Here is a 16,929-nt window from a genome sequence, read left to right on the forward strand (position 1 = left end):
GCACTGGAGTGGGGGTGGGTGACCCCACAGCCCTCAGCACGGAGAGCAGGAAGGCCTGAGGCGCCTGGCGAGGCCAAGGGCGACTTTGGCCTGTCTGGAAGAATGCCGGGGCCGGGGGCAGGGGCAGGGGCAGTTGGCTCCTTCATGAGGAACCACCACCTGGCCAGTCGGAGTATGATTTTTAGAGGCGATTGGTCCACAGCATTCCACTCATAAAACATGTTGGGATGGAGCCTCAAGTCCCATTTTGATGGTATGTGTGTCTTTGGCACCAAAGTGCTTGCAGAACGGGAAACAAATCCCATGTGTCAGTTAAATTCATGACCTCAAGCATTCTGACATGCTTGCTGTGCTGGCTACACACGGAATTGCCTGTGAACAGTGGGTGCAGCCGGGCAGAGGGGGATGAGGCCAAGTCGGCAAAGCTAATGGGGTCCAGAGAGAAGGGCAGGGTGGTCCGCGGAGGTGCCCCCTCTAGGCAGGAGGGGGTCTGTGGATGCTGCCAGCCCCTGGGGCTGAGAAACCATGTCAGGCCCCTCCTCTGTCCTCACGGTGCACTGACCTCCTTTATGGAGGCGCAGGGGCCTGGGGCACGAGCCCATGGCGGCCAGGAGAAGAGAAGCGCAGAGCCCAGGGCCCTCCCGCCCCGCACCCAGTCCTGCTCCTCTGCCTGAAAGCCTGGTTCGCCTCTGCAGGCCGGTGGCATTGCTCCATCCGGCCGTCCTGTCTCGCCCTCGCAGATCTGGGGGGTGGTTGGTGATTCCCAGTGCTCGAGGGACACGTGTGGGGGCTTCTCATGGTCAGGGTGTGTGCTCGCTGACGTGGCGGCCGCCCACTCATCCTGCCCCTGCAGGGGGGCTTCCCCTGAGCACAAGGCCGAAGTCCCAGGGTGTTGACAAGACCGAAATAACTTGGCCGCCCTTCTTTCTCTTCCTTTCTTTCTTCCTTTATCCGTTTTTCTTTTCTCTTACATGCTGCTCAGAGGATGCAAAAGGCTGCTAAAATCAAGAAAAAAGCGGTGTGTAGGGCTGAGGGGTTTGCCTGGGTTTCTGGGCCTCATTCTGTGACGTTTGGGGGGCGGCCCTGTTTGTAGGAACATACATCATGCGGCAAACAGCTTTTTCCTCTTCCCTGGGCAGATAGACTTCGGAACAAAACCATAGACAAGTTTTTAAATTTTTAACCACCCACTTACAGAAGAATCTCGTCATCGCCCTTTTTATAAATTTCTTGTTTAGTCTCTCCTGTGCTAGAACGTGGTTAATGCCATGATGTCACTGTTTCACGCAGACGTTTTTACAGGTGACATTTGATATGATCATGTGATGCATCTAGCACTTAGGCCTCCTGTACAAAATTAATTAAATTGTTCTGATATTTAAAGACTCATTAAGCTTAATTTACTAAATCAGGATGATGGTGAGAAGGTCAGTTTGCCCATGAGATGTGTTCCCCACTGGAAAGAGTTGCTGCAGAGCGCCTGGGTGGCTCAGTCAGTTAAGCATCTGACTCTTTTTTTTTTTTCTTAAGATTTTTTATCTATTTTTTGACAGAGAAAGAGACAATGAGAGAGGGAACACAAGCAGCGGGGAGTGGGAGAGGGAGAAGCAGGCTTCTTGCTGAGCAGGGAGCCCGATGCGGGGCTCGATCCCAGGACCCTGGGATCATGACCTGAGCTGAAGGCAGACGCTTAACGACTGAGCCACCCAGGCGCCCCAAGCATCTGACTCTTGATGTCAGCTCAGGTCTTGCTCTCAGGCTCGTGAGTTGAAGCCCTGCATTGGGCTCCATGCCCAGTGTGGAGCATACTTTAAAAAAAAAAAAAACAGGGGAAAGAGTTTTTGCAGCATGAGCCAACATTAAAAAAAAAATCAAGTTGACCTCCAGTCATTTGTTTGTAAACCTGGTCATTTAGTAAATGCTGGGTCCTCCCAATACAGGAAATCTCAAATGCTCAGGGTCAGAAGACACTGATTTAGTGCAGGCTTGTTGCTTAAATGGCAAGAGATTTAGTCCTCCATTTCCCACCTAGAAAGCCATTTTCTGTCTGCATGGCCACAGGAGCCTGTCTGGGTTCTCCCTTCCTCCTGCGGTGAGACTTCTCTCCCTGTGACATTTGCTCTTTGCCCAGTGGTGTCTCCTTGGATTCCTTGAGCTGTAGGAGAGGAAGGAGCTCACCCATCTCCCTCTGCCCAGTGAGCTTTCTGCTTGGCGCTGCCAGGCAGTGTAGATGGACCTGGCTTTGCAGAGCTATGGTTGGGGTAGGCTTCCCCGCAAAGGAGAGGGACGCCTAGCCTGCAGTTTGCCCAGGGCACCCCTGGGCTGCCCAAGCACCAGGCAGCTGGAGCGGGGCTCTGTTGTACACCGCAGCCTGGTCCTCGGTCTGCCATCGGGGGAGCCCAGAGGGGCCCGGAGCGGGTGCATCCAGCTCGGAACAGCCTCTGCAGCCTGCTGTAAACCTGGAGAGCTGTTCTTCCCTGCAGGCAAGGAGATGTTCAGGATCGTTGCTGAGGGTCCCTTTTCTGGTCTGCTCACATCTGGCCAGGCAAGTGCTGAGAGGAGGGTACTTCACGAGTCTGGGACCAGGAGGAAGCAGTGTCCCCTGCACAGCTAACCTGCTGGTGACTATGGGGTCATGGCCCCCCCATCCACAGACATGCCCACCCTGTTGCCTGGTGGCCCTCTGTTGGATTCCTGCTATTGACACTCCCCCTTTCTTCCAGCAGAGCGTATCACAGGGCGAGCTTTGCTGTTCCCTGTTGCCGATCATGTTTTGGCTTCATCTGTTCACCCCCAGTTTGAGCCCGCTCAGCTTCACGTTTGTCACTCTTCTCTCATTAAGTGCACAGGCCTCGAGTTTCCTCCAGAAACTGTCACGAAAACCAAGTCCACCTGCAACTTTCTTTCCTTTTTTTTTTTTTTTTGCTTCTGGCCCAACCTACTTTCTCAAGTAAGAGGGTTTTGAGAAACAGTCGCGTAATATATAACGTTTAAAAGCTTGTGGGCATACACTATAACCTGGTTTTTCAAATCAGAGAAAAAGTAGTTCCTCTACATTCCTGCAGACTGTCTTCAACTGGGTAATTTTGAACTCTCTTCTCTTTTAAAATCAGTTAAAAACAGTGTCACCTCATGGTGGGCTGAAAGCCCCAAAGACCTTTTATCTTGAAAACTGAGCTGCAGTACAAATTTATCAATATTATACAGGGCCTCTCTGCGACTCCGATTTCTTGAGGAATTGTCAGCAGGGGGATTTCAGATTCTTTAGCGAGGAATTAAATCACAGTTTCTGCTCTTTTGAAGTGGAAGATATGCCACTGTGGGCTCCCAGTGACCATAAAGAATTTCTTACCTCAGTGGGTAAACCGGAAGAATTTGTATTTCATTACCACTGTGCAGTAGTAATTAGGATTCCCATGGTTGTAAAAAGCAATGAAAAGCTGTCCTGGTTTAGAGCAGACCCTGGATACATAGTTCCCTGAGTTTCTAGAACATTCCATGGACACATAAGTAATGGCCATGGAATGAACACACTCCAGGAGCTGACAAAACAGGAGCGTTTGTGTGACAGCTTCTTCTGGTTTTTCCCATGTTGCTGGGAGGGCAGCACTGAGTCCTGTTGGGGTCTTGCTTCCCTTAGGGTTTTTGGAAGATCAGCATTAAGCCTGCTGGGGGGTTGACATAACTAGGGCTGTTTAAATCAGAAGAAGAGGCTGACGATCTAATCCATCCTCTTTGAAAATTCCTTCCCCATTTCCTGGGGATATTTGGAATCCCAAATCCCAGAAATGTATGTAGCCCGAGTACACAGACCCTGTGCCTTTGCTGAGTTTGATAAGGGTTGGCAGGCAGGCCTACTTTTTAGGGAGTGGAGGGGCTGCGCTTTGGATGCTGGGACCCAAGACCCCAGGCGTCCGGCCCCCCTCCATGCTCAGGCTTCCGGAAGCTGTCTCCTCCCTCCTTCTTCACGCCCTGTGCAAACTGCCTTTAGAACTCACTTCGCTCCCGATTGCGCTGGAAGGCGGCATGCAATTTAGATTTCCCATGGCTGCTCCAAGCTGGAGTAGCATTTCCCTCTAGGGGCTTTCAGGGTCATTAGTAAAATTGTCAGGCCTTTGTTCAAGTTAGTTTATTTATTTATTTATTTATTTTATTTGTAACAGTATCCACTGTCCTTTCTTAGAATTCGGAGGGGGATGCCCAGACTCTGACCGAAGTGGATCTTTTCATCTCCACCCAGAGGATCAAGGTGTTAAATGCGGACACACAGGTAAGCGTTTTAAAGACCGTTGTTTAAAATCATGTACTTAAACCCCTAACTTCCCACTTCAGGGACTAGAGCAGAACGAGATCTAGCTGCGGGAGAACTTTCCCTCTGGGAATGAGCTGAAGGGCTGTCCCCCAGGACAGTTGCTCCGGACCCCGGTCTTGAATGAGTTGTGGTTGTGGAATCTAGAGGGAGCTGCAGGCGGCCGAGGAGCACCAGGCTAGGCAGAGAAAAGCCTGCCTGTAGGTGTGCTGCAGCTGGGATTAAGTAGGCAAAATGAAGGGGAAGGAGCAGGGAGTCGGAAGCTGTGTGCTCACCATCAGCATTCTAGAAGGGCCTTCCTGAAACCTGTGCATGACAGGCCTGGGGAATCGAGCAGGAGGGTGGAAATGCCGTGTGAGCCCTCGGCCCTCTGAGTGGGTGGTGTTCCAGCAGGGGTGGGGCTGTCTTAAGATTTTCTACCTGTGAACCCTGTGCTGTGGTCAGATTCTGCTCATTTTTCCTGGGCCTTCATCACTGCTGTTGGTGGAGAAGACAGATCTGTGAGGAACAAGTGAGCCAAGGAGAAAGAGGGCAGGAGGCCAGGGGCATGGGCCAGAGGGAGGGAGGGGTCGGGAAGGCCTCAGGCAGTGCTGTGTCCTTGAGGTTTGCTGAGGGAGAGGGAGGCCCCACTGTCCCTGGGGTCGGACCTCCATTCCTGGGCCTGTTGGAGGACAGAGGATGGCCAGATACCAGGGTAATGATCCCTTTGCTTCTTTGTCATCAGCAAGTAATCTGTGTGCTGACACTCCAGATGTGTGGGGACCCTGTTCCCCAATACCCATTTTGCCTGCAGGTTTTGGCACCCAGTGATCGTCTTGCTTGAGTTGGTTCCAACACCGGAAGTGCAAAAATGGTGCATTTCCTAATTATGTCACGCTCTCCACTTTTATTATTGGACCTCTCCCTGTGCAGAAGACTTTTTGTTTCTTTCTCTCTCTCTTCACTGTGGACCGATGAGTTGTTTTTTTTAACTTGTGTTTTAATTATTATCCTTATTATTCTTTTTGGTGCTCTGGTGATCCCCAATTCAGCCAGAGACCTTTAAACTGGGTCCTGGGTGGCTTTGACATCTTCCCTTTAGTCACTGAGCACATCCTTGCTTTCTGAGGTAGCGAGGCATTCCGAGCTCCCCTTACGCTTCCCCTGCCCCAGACCTGGAATCAGCCATTTCTTGAGGAGCCACACACAGTTCCTTTTCATGGGGAATGATATTACAGAAACAAAGACCTGGGTGCTGGCCGTGTTCACCGTCGCAGGGGTCTCCTTGTTCCTGGGCCCTTGCAACGAACAGAGCTAGACAGTAAATCTATTTTAAAATAAAGCCCAGCATTCATACTTGTACCTCTGTCTGCGAGGACGATGGCTGTGCCCGGGGCATGTGGCCAGAAATCAGGAAATGCTGAAGAGCCACCCTCGACAGTTCCCTGTCCGGTCCCCCCTCCTGAAAAGTGGCTCTTGTGGTTTGAAACCACCCCCCTAGCCTTGGCCAGGAAACAGATCAGCTCCTGGAAGACAGACGTGGGGTAATATCTGCTGTAAAAATGGATTCTGTGAGGAAGAAAAGGGCCTTCCGAGGTTGCAGAAGCAGCCAATTTTTCTTTTGTGGAAAAAGCACAAAGGCAATAAAAGACCAACTGATGAGTTTTTCAGAGCCTTTGTGTGCAGCCTTGTTAGGTAGGGGTCATGCTCACGACGCTCTGTGGAGATTCCTGTCAGACGACAAAAGCCATCAAGAGTAATGGACCTGCCAGGAGCTGAGGGAATTGAATGGCCACAGAGACCCATCCATCAGTCAGGGGAGCTGCCTCAGTGTCCCCTGACCGGGGCCTGCACTACTTGGGCTCCCTGGGAAGAACTCATCTGTGGAAAACATTGGCCTCGGAGCCTTCCTCATCTGCTAGGGAAAAGCACGTGCCTTGCAGGGAAGGGACCCTTCTCCAGAGCCACAGACCGCCTCTGATCAGGTGGGGACAGGCTTCACCCGGTGACAGCCTCCCCACTCTTCCTCCAGCAGGGACCAAGAGCTCCCCCTGATGTCGTGCCTCCAAGAAGCAGTGGGAGGGTGCTGTGGGGCGAAGGCAGATTCATCTTGGCTGTGCATCACTGCCCTCAAACACTCTGTTCCCTGGAGCAGTGATTTTCAACCAGGGTGCTGTTGTCCCCCATGAGGACATTTGGCAAAGGCTGGAAATTCTTTTGGTGGTCACAACTTGGGAAGGGGGTGATGGCTACTGACACCTACTGGGTTGAGGCCAGAGATGCCGCTAACCATCCTACAGTGTATGGAACAAACCTTCACAAGAAAGACCCCCTGCAAAGGTCATTAGTGTCAAGGCCAAGAAATCCCGGACTTGAGTGTTTTTTGATGGCTTGTTCTCCCTAATGTTTCCTAACCTGGATCCGCCCCACTCCTGACAGGAGACCATGATGGACCACGCCTTGCGTACCATCTCCTACATCGCGGACATTGGGAACATCGTGGTGCTGATGGCCAGGCGCCGCATGCCCCGGTCAGCCTCTCAGGACTGCATCGAGACCACCCCTGGGGCCCAAGAGGGGAAGAAGCAGTACAAGATGATCTGCCACGTGTTCGAGTCTGAGGACGTAAGTAAACACGCAGGCCTGCCGCGCCCCTCCCAACGGCCCCGACTTCACCAGGGCTCTGGCGGCATCCCAGGCTCTTTGGAAACCATGTCTCAGGTAGAAATCCTGTGCACCATCATGGATGTTTCCAGTGGAATCAGTGGGGTTTTCTTCTAACACTCGAGTTTGTAGAGACAGTGAATGTAGTTTTACTTCACTTCATGAAATACTTCCTTCAGGGCTGTTCGTAAATTGAACCGTAGTTAAATAGGCCAGGGGCGCTATCTGAAGAAATCCTTTAACACAATCTTTTTCTCCTAGAACAAATTACTCCCTGACTTTTCTGTGGTTAAGATGCACATTTTCACACGGCAGGCTTGTGCAAAAGGAGGCGACATCTGTGCTCGAGGAACAGCTCTGCTTTTGCTCATGGCCATTTCATGTTGGCATTTAAAATACTCCAGACTCGCTAAGAGACCATGAGCCCTTTGACTCTTTCCTTCAGTGGGATGAGAGCATCTTTCTGAGCCTGGAATTGGGAGAAGGAGACCAGAGAAGGGAGCAGGGGGCCGAGGGGTGAGCACCCGGGACAGTGGGCCAGGTCTCTCTGCTGCCCCCTGGCAGGCAGATCTTGCGGGTGTTGCCAAAGTAGAATTTTGAAAACCCATCGCTTCTCCATGAATCCTTGGAAAGGGGCATTCTTGTGCACATATGGACTTGCAGGGCAGGCACCTGAAGCAGAAGGGAATGGCCCCCAGATTTTTATATTTGAAGGCAGGGCTGAGGGATGGAGGTAGTCATCCTTTTGCTAAGAAGTTGAAGTCATCTAGAAGTGCTTTGAAGCGATGGTATATTGATGGGAGAAGAGAGTGTTCAGTGCTGTGAGGCCAGGAGAGTGCTGTGCGCACACGGATTCCTCTCCCCACGATCCAGATCTCCACGGGCACCTGGATGGGCACTTCCGTGTGACTCAGGGCTTGAGGATGACTTAGAGACCTGGTGGGGGGAGATGGGCCCTCGGGAAGGGCTGTGAGTGATGGGCAGGGTAAGGCCAGTGGCAAAGGGTACCGGCCCCTGTGGATGGCTGTGGGCTGAGGGCTAGCGTCAGGGGTGCCGCTGTCCGGGGGTGCTGCTGCGGCCCCCCTGTTCTCTGTGCAGGGGGAGATAAGGCTGAGGGCCAGCGGAGGTGGGTGTGAGTGGCACTCTGAGTGGCCCTTGAACAAGTGAAGGAAGGACCCACCTGGTGGGGTGCGGAGCGGGGGGACACTCAGAAGCTGCCCAGAGCATAGGACCTGGATGGTGGCTCCGTCCGGGGGTCTGCTGGGGATGAGTAAGGGATCCGAGGGTCTGGTGACAGCAGACGGAACACCCGGGGAAAAACAGAAGGTGGTGTTAAGGATAGCAGTGGATCTTTCTGAGACTCAGTTTCCCTCTATAAAATGGAGCTCAGGCACTGCCGGGCTGAGACCAGGGTAGATGAGCCACACGGGCAAAAGTGCTGAGGCAAAGCAGTGCTGGGGTATGGCAGCTGCCTTTCCCTGCCTCACCTCCTGCAGGAGGCCGCCTCTGAGGGCCAAGCTGCCAATGCCTGCCCTCTCCGAGCCCCCTGCGCGGGGCTCCTGGCCTCACAGCACTGAACACCCACAGGCCCTGGCTGTGAGCTGGGGGGCAGGGGAGCCCCCTTGTCTGCAGGGCTGCCAGTGTGTGTCCCCCAGGCCGGCTGGAAGGGACACCAGGACACAGGGCGGATGGGGAAATGGGAGACCGTCACCAGCAGTTGCAGGGGAGATGCCAAGGGCTCCTGGATTGCACCCCAAGGAACCTAGGCATGAACGGCCTCACTGTCCCCAGGAGCTCCTGTGGGTTGGGGTGGGGCACCCAGGCAGAACCCCAGGCAGAGTCCCAGGGCATCGGGCAGCACCGCCAGGCTATCTGTGCAGGGGTGAAGGGAGCGATGCTCTCAGAACCCCTCCCTGTCAGGGGACCACAGTCAGCTGGGGACAGACCCGACAAGCTTTGGGACTGGAGCAGGGCAGGTCCTGGGTCCCCATCCCCTGCCCCTACCCTCTTCCGGCCTCTTTCCAAGGCCTGACTCCCAGCTTCAGCCAGGGCCCTGGCTACTGCTCTGCTGCTCCTCAGTGCACCACCTTGGGCTCCCCACCCTCCAGTCCACACGTGTCCAGGCCGGGGTATCTCCCAGTGGCCTCCAGGCACCACAGCTCTGGCCAATCCACCCTAAGTGGTGCGGCCAAAATGCCAAAATGCTGGTCTTGGGAGTGAGCAGGGCTTATTCCTGCCAAGTGAACATCGGCTTGTCCTTCCTGTAAACTCTTCCGGACCCAGTGTGGGAGGGCAGTTCAATCAGAGTCCGTACCTCTTTGGGGAAAGCCTTCCACGCTCCGGCTCTGCCTTTATCATCCGGCCCAGCCCACTTTGGTACAAAGACATACTCATTTGTAGCACTTAAAGCGTGCAGTGTGTAGAGGGAGGAAGGGATTTAGGCATTTAGGTCATGTCCTTGGTTTTACCATTTTCTGCTCCTGAGGTTTGCAGGGGGCGCCCATGCAGAAGGCCCCTTTGATGGCTGTTGGGAGGCAGGTGGCGGCAGGCGGTAGAGCAGCCCCAGGGCTCCCGCAGTCAGGGCTGGGTGCGGAGGAGGCCCTGCTGGGGGCCAAGCCCCTGGGAGCCCTGTTGCTCTCCAGGGCTACATGCTTGCCAGAGTGCTTGGTGTCCTTCCGGGAGCTCGGGACTTTAGCTCTTGCCCCTCAGCCGTCCCCTGTCTGCACACTGGCTGGTGACAGGCAAAGCCTGGCAGTGACTTTTCAATGTCCAGGACTCTGCAGTGTCGGAGCTTCAGTAACGTGCACACAAGTGGTTCCCTGTAGTGGAAAGAGGTGCTATGCTCTGTGGGGTCTATGCCGGTGTCTCCAGGTCTTGTGCTTCTCATCAGCCTCAGCCTGGAACAGCCACCATCCCCACACAAAAACAGATGGACACACACTCTGCCTCCCCGGTTGACACTGGGTTCTGTTGCTAATGAGACATAAATGTGAGGGAGACAACTAAGAGTCTCTGTGACCCTCCTCTGAGAACACACCTCAAGTCTACTTTTGGAGTAAGATGGGTGGAAAGAAAATATACTGCAGCCACCAATTAAAACAACAAAGATAGGATATTTAGCAAACAATTCATAATTTTCCCAGACTTTATTTGAAACTGCGCTTTGTCCTGGATGGTCAGGGACGGAAACAGCTCTGGCGGGAGCAGTCAGGACCGGTCCCTGCCAGGTACAAAGCAGCAGAGAGGCTCACCCCACGGCCGACCGTGGGGTGTTGGTGGCAAGACAGCTATCCACCAGAGGAGACCCTACAGTTTCTCTCTTGTTCCTTTAAGCCCGGGCAAGGGCCCCCTGCAGACTTACATGTGTACCCTGCGCCCAGCCCGGCCGCGGCCCCTCCTCTCTGGGCTGCATGGCACGCCTGTGGTTCTGTGCCGGTCCCTAGTGGGCTTCTCCCTGCCCGCAGGCCCAGCTGATCGCACAGTCCATCGGCCAGGCCTTCAGCGTGGCCTACCAGGAGTTCCTGCGCGCCAACGGCATCAACCCCGAAGACCTGAGCCAGAAGGAGTACAGCGACATCATCAACACCCAGGAGATGTACAACGATGACCTCATCCACTTCTCCAACTCCGAGAACTGCAAGGAGGTGAGCCACGCGCGCCGTGGGCGGGCCACGGGATGTCATGCTGCAGTGGCCCCTGCCGCCCACGCTGAGCCCCTGCAGACCGGAGCCGCCCGGCGATGCCCCTGAGCAGCTCCCTGGGAGAGGACACGAGAGCGAGCCCTCGAAGGGCCCTCACGCAAATCCCTGTCCTCACGGCGGAGTGACGTGCTGCCCCGAATGTACGTTTGCTCCTGCCTTCGGAGCTGAGCACTGGGGTGTGAAATGAGGTGGTGTTCTAACAAAGGAGCTGATTACGATCAGTCTTAATGACCTTGAAAATGTGCCTTTTAATGCCGCTATTATCATCTACTGGAGCTCAGCACCCAGGAGGTGTTTCTGGAAAGCATTTGAGAAGCGTCTTCGGAACGGAGGACTTGGGTGCGCTGCTCAGGGGAGTTTCAAAGCTCCCAGAGGTGGAGGCCTGAGCATGGCCCAGTGTGTGCTGCTCAGGGATCTGCAGAAAGTCCTCCTAAGACACGGGAGCACATACCCTGCAGATGACCCATAACCTGACTGCTTGTAAAGAACTGAATGAAGGAATAATCAGATTGCTTGTTGAATGAATGAATGAATGAATGAATATGCGTGGCTTCTTGCTGAATGAATGACAGGCAGCTTTCTGAGAGAGCGACCCTTGGGGTGGATAGAAGGTAGGACTCTTCTAGATAGGAGCAAAAGCTGGGGGCAGATGTGAGCCCTGGAGTCTAACATTCTTCTCGTTTCCATGGGTTTGTGGGAGGTGAGAACAGCAGGAGCTAGGACGATGTAGCCGCCGTGCTGGGGCCTGGAGGGGCCCATGCTGGGCACGGGCGGGAGGGAGTCTGTGGTTCTGGTTCCAGCTTGGGAGCCAGAGCTGGGCGAGGCCAGGGGGTAGGCGCGCAGGCCCCCGGCCCCCCTCACGGGCCCCTCTCACTGCTCATTTCCTTACAGCTGCAGCTGGAGAAGCACAAGGGCGAGATCCTGGGCGTGGTGGTGGTGGAGTCAGGCTGGGGCTCCATCCTGCCCACGGTGATCCTGGCAAACATGATGAACGGCGGCCCGGCGGCCCGCTCGGGGAAGCTGAGCATCGGGGACCAGATCATGTCCATCAACGGCACCAGCCTGGTGGGGCTGCCCCTCGCCACCTGCCAGGGCATCATCAAGGTGCGCACGTGGGGCCCCTGCCTTCTTTAATTCTCGCTGCCTTGTCCTTTCCCCCTTGACACGTGAGGAAACAGGTCCAGAGAGACCCAAGACCATACCATAGCACTGAAATCAGAGCAGGACCCGGGCTGCCCTTGGGGGTGAGAAGGGGACGTTTGGTTTCACTGATGCCAGTTCTGAGGGACGTAGACCCCAGGCAAGGGCTGAGGACCCCCAGATGTAGGGTGACCCGGTATGCATGGGAATTTCACAGGTTCGCACCGAGAGTCCCATTTCCTGGGCACACGGGGAGGGGTGGGCCCCCTGCATGGGTCTGAGAGCAGGGAGGCCGCTCTGACCGTCTGTGCCTTTGCTCTGTCCAGGGTCTCCAGACAGTGGGCTCTGCCTGCTTGGGGGCCGCCCTGGGGTCTTCTGTCTGCATTCTGCCCCCACCCCCCTGTGGCTTGTTCCCTCCTCCCCCGCTGTGGTCTTGGTGCTGGAGGACACAGGCATGTCCTGCCCTCTCCGCCTCGGCCACCTCCACCGCGCATGTGTGGGCCTGGATGCAGGGGGCTGGCGGGGTGGGGTGGGATGCGGCTCTCCACCCCCCTGCCCCTGCAGCTGCTTCTGTCTGACGGCACAGGCCCTGGCGGGTGGGCACAGCTGGGCAGGAGCTTTGAGCAGTTCTCGGGGCAGGCCTGGCCAGGGAGGGAGGGCTGGTGTGTGGCCAAGGAATGGGTCCCTCCAGCCCTGCTCGAAGCACCCTTGTCCCCGTCAGCCTGACAGGTGAAGGGCATTCTCGGGGCCAGAGCCAGCCCAGCAGAGCATCTGCCTGACGGGTGACCACCTGGGAAGCTGGACGGTAGACACGGCAAAGGCCTCAGCCCGCGGTACCAGAGGCTTGGTCTGCCTGGACTCACCTCACAACCGTGGCCTGGGGCGTCCGCTGACAGTCACAGGTCGCCCTGAGTTTGCTTTGGCTCCGGTTGGCCCAGGCTTGCTAAGGACACTAGATCCTCTTGCTTACAGATTTTCACTGAGCCCCTTGCTCCCCGTCCCCACCCCTGCCATTAGCACATTTTATTTTGAGGAAGGCTTCCCCCTGGTCCTTCCAGACAGAAGGTGCTCCTCCCGCATCCGGCGTGGGGAGGGCCCCTCCCACGACCCTCTGCGGGTGACCCTGGTGTTGTCCCGTTGGTCATCACCGTGGTGCACAGGGCCTGGCCTCTGGCTGTTCATGGTTTTCCCAGGCTCAGACGGCACCCAGCCACCCGGGGTAGCCAGTCACCCCGCACACCGGTTGCATCGAAGGACGTGGAAGCCAAGAGGTGGCTGACCCGTCAGACTCATTCTCGTGCACCCAGGGCTCCCGCCCTGCCAGCTGACTCAGCCTCAGTCTGGGCCTGTGAGCGTGTGCTCATAGGTGGCATCCACGGCTCCCTGTGATGCCTGCCCCCTCCTGCAGGGTCTGAAGAACCAAACGCAGGTGAAGCTCAACATTGTCAGCTGTCCGCCGGTCACCACGGTCCTCATCAAGCGGCCGGACCTCAAGTACCAGCTGGGCTTCAGCGTGCAGAACGGGATCGTAAGTCTGCCCTCTCCGCCTCGGCCACCTCCACCGCGCATGTGTGGGCCTGGATGCAGGGGGCTGGCGGGGTGGGGTGGGATGCCGCTCTCCACCCCCCTGCCCCTGTAGCCGCTTCTGTCTGACGGCACAGGCCCTGGTGGGTGGGCACAGCTGGGCAGGAGCTTTGAGCAGTTCCCGGGGCAGGCCTGGCCAGGGACGGAGGGCTGGTGTGTGGCCAAGGAATGGGTCCCTCCAGCCCTGCTCGAAGCACCCTTGTCCCCGTGACGGCTGTTCCAACCACTGCAGTCTGGACACATCCGGCCAATGGCAACATCTGACTCTCTATGTTCAACAGATATTCACTCATTCATTCACCCATTCAGAGCCATCCGTGAGGTGCCTGCACTGTGTAGGCACTGAGGAAGCAGGAGGGCTTCCAGGAGGAGGTGATTCTGGACTCGAGTGAGTGTTGGTCTGCCCAAACATCTGTGCCTGTTCCTCAGGCCAAAGCTCTTCGTTCAGAGTTCCTGCCTTTTCTTTGACCCGTGTTTGCCTGGAGTGAATCTGTTTCCTTGGTCATCCCCTGTGCAAAGGTCCCAGTGGGCAAAGATGTGGCCACAGACGGAGGACAGAAGAGGCGAGGCCAGTCACTTCCAGATGGCTTAAGCCAGCTTTGAGTATTAAAGAACTGAGGAAGAGATGGTGCAGTAGGTGGGAGTCATGTCAGGGGAGGGGGGATATGTATGCCTGCCCATGAGCACAGAAGAGACAATGGGGGAACGTTCTAGAAAGACAACTGTAAATGAGTCAAAATTTTCTCTGTTGCTATCTGGTACAGAAGTGTGGAGAAGTACATGGAGCTGGGGAGAGCCCCAGGGCCATTTCTGTCCCTTCTGTGTTAGTAGTGCGCCCTTGCTGCTTTAACAAATGTTCTCCGAATCTCAGCATCCTAAGAGTTGGTTTCTCACTCGGGTCACAGTCCACTGTGGGAGGGGTCCTTGCTCCACAGAGCCACTCAGGGGCCCAGTCGTGCCTTCACCTGGGTTTTGGAGGCCCCCACTAGCCACTCCGTGAATGGCGGCAGCTACAGGGAGATAGGGACCTAGGCGTGGCCCCTGCCATCTCTGGCCACAGCTCACTCGCCCGCACAGGACTCAGTCCCACGCCCCACAAAACATAGGGCAGGCTGGGAAGGTGGCCATCTGGTGCCTGTGACTAAGAGGGAAAGGGTGTGGGGGCATCTAGCCAGGGCTGGCCAAACCTTCCTAGCTGTGTGACCCTGAGCGGGTCACTTCACCTCTCTGGGCTCTCCTCAAAATGTGGTTGTGAGGATTAACAGAGAAAATCCATAAAGTACACGGAGGCATTTAAAGAAGGCCCCCTGGGGCCTGGATTCTACAGAGGAGAAAGGCCCCTTGGCACTTGCACCCAGGCATGGGGGCCCAGCTAGGTTGTCTGCATCCCCTGGGGGACTTCTGTCCAGGTCAGTGCATCTGTCCCAGGAGCTGGCTGGGGGGTGGTGTGGCCTGGCCCTGCCCAGCCAGGCTGCATACGTAGGTGCCCTTGGCACAAGTAGCTTCCCTAGGGACTCTGCAAAAATAAATCGCCCAGGGTCTCTGGCTGCAGCAGCTGTGAGCACTGTGTGGATGAGCACGGGCCCCATGCTCAGGGAGGCGCTAGGAGGGGCCTCCTGACCTGCCTCCGACGTGCTAAGCCCTCATCCAGGGCCTGCCTGGGAGCCATGCTGCTCCTTCAGAAGTGCCACCCTCCCAGGCTCCTGTGTGGGACTGTGAGCCCAGGACAAGCCCGATGCCGCCCCCTCCCCAGACCCCTGCCTCTCTTCGGCTTGTCTAATTACAAGGGCCCAAGGAGGAGCGTGGGTACTCGTGAGGAGGCGACTGCCACACACAGAGGTTCAGTAACTCACCCCAGGGCCCACAGCCAGGGAGGCCATCTGGGACTGGGGGAGAGAAGGCGGGGGGCAGAGACAAGGAAGGAGTGGGGCTAAGTTAAGGCAAGCAGGAGACGATGGGGACGCTGTCCCTGGGGAAGCAGCGGTGAGAGACAGGTGCAGGGGGCTCTGCGGGCACGCGTGAGCCTGCCTTGTCGGAGGCAGCCGGAAGAAGGTAGGGTGGCTGATGAGGGGGCTGTCCTGGGGAGGTGAAGGGGGGTGGTCTCTGCAGGTGGGGACGGGCACGCCGGTCCATGTCAGTGGCTGCGAGGCTGAGGGCAGTGAGGAGGGCAGAGGCGCTTTTTGGAAGGTTTGGCAGGTGTGGGGATAAAGGCAGCAGCAGATCTAGGCTTTGGGGGCCTCGGAGCTGGGGGGAAATGATACCCGGTTCTGCAGACAGCATCGCCTGGGCCGCGCCTCCCGGGTCTCAGACGCCCGGACAAGAGTCCTGAGCCAGAGTGCTGGTCACTTCGTGGTGCCTCTGCCACGGGTCCAGGGTGTGTGTGCAGCTTGGGGCCTGGGGGCGACACTGTGGATGAGAGGCAGCGGCGGCGGGGGTGGGGGGGCGGTGGTTCTTGGGACGTCCTCCCCAGTATGTGGCAGCTGGCCCCGAGAGCGCCAGGGACGGTTTTAGATAAAGCAAGCGATTCTGCATGGATTCTCCTGCTGTGATGCATCCCGCCCCCCCAGTGGCCCAGAAAACGGCTCAGGCTCTCCCCCGGGGAGCTCGGAGGCCCTGGTACCAGGCAGCTGCACCCACAGCCACTGCTCAGGCCGTGTCCCAGCATCTGTGGCGGCTGATGAAGGCCACAGGCTCCGTCGCTCAGCGGGGGCCTCGTGGCAGTGGGAGGAGTGTGTTTGGGAGAACACTCCGAAGGCCAGAGGGTGCTGGCTCTTCCTGACCGAGGGCTTGCTCTGGGGGCACGAGAGCAAGGCTTCGCCCTCACAGCGTGGTCAGGTCGGACCTCGGCTTCCAGCCCACCCAGCCTACCCAGAGGGACCTGGCCTGGTAACCGTCCCCTCCCCTGTGGTCCCCTGCCGCCTTGCAGTCGTGGAGCGTCCCCTGGCTGGCACTTCGCCCATGACCACCGGCCTCCTTGTCCCCAGTGCCCGTGAGGCTCTCAGAGGTTCCCTTCGGCCCTCACCAAGCCCCACGTGGAGTCCTGGCTCCCGGGAGCCCCTCCACCCCGCCTGACCACAGCAGGGCCGGAGGGTGGCAGGTCGCCTGGCTAGGAGATGGCATTCGTTAGCTCCTGGGCATAGCCCCTGCGGTTTTCTGCCTGATCGCTGCAGAAGCTTTTCCCATGGCAGGTGGCCGTCGTCCGTGTGCAGGGTGAGTGGTCCCAGCACGGGGGCATCTGCGGAAATCTGGGTGCTGTCACGTGAGAGGTGAGAGGGAGGGTCCTCTGCACAGCTGTTAGTGTGCACACACGTGTGTGTGTGTACATACGGGTGTGCGCACGTTTGCATACGGGTGTGCATTAACGTGTGTGCGTGTGCACGTATTGCATACCTGTGTGTGCACACACCTGTGTGTGTTTGGGAGAGGTGCTAGCCCGGGCACTGGCCTCCTCCTGGAGCTTAGCGCAGCCTGTCTTTTCTCCAGAATGAGAGGCCCATGTGGCTAAGAAGCTGTATTACGTTTTGGGAATTGGCCTCCCTCACTCCCTTTTCT

At 56.8% G+C, this 16,929-nt stretch overlaps 1 protein-coding gene across 12 annotated transcripts in view; it reads left to right on the forward strand.

Annotated features, from left to right (window-relative positions):
• APBA2 (amyloid beta precursor protein binding family A member 2) overlaps positions 1 to 16,929 on the forward strand; it is a 232,821-nt gene that overhangs the window by 208,240 nt on the left and 7,652 nt on the right. For 11 of the 12 annotated variants that reach the window (XM_027572490.1, XM_027572488.1, XM_027572487.1 and 8 more), the window contains 6 exons: positions 983 to 1,018; positions 4,184 to 4,270; positions 6,728 to 6,913; positions 10,417 to 10,596; positions 11,545 to 11,757; positions 13,202 to 13,321. In XM_027572490.1, the coding sequence (XP_027428291.1) occupies positions 983 to 1,018; positions 4,184 to 4,270; positions 6,728 to 6,913; positions 10,417 to 10,596; positions 11,545 to 11,757; positions 13,202 to 13,321 (822 nt within the window). The remainder of the gene's footprint in view (positions 1 to 982; positions 1,019 to 4,183; positions 4,271 to 6,727; positions 6,914 to 10,416; positions 10,597 to 11,544; positions 11,758 to 13,201; positions 13,322 to 16,929) is intronic. The other variant, XM_027572499.1, reaches the window with a different exon arrangement.

The sequence above is a fragment of the Zalophus californianus genome, chromosome 6, assembly GCF_009762305.2.
Source record: "Zalophus californianus isolate mZalCal1 chromosome 6, mZalCal1.pri.v2, whole genome shotgun sequence".
Lineage (NCBI taxonomy): Eukaryota > Metazoa > Chordata > Mammalia > Carnivora > Otariidae > Zalophus > Zalophus californianus.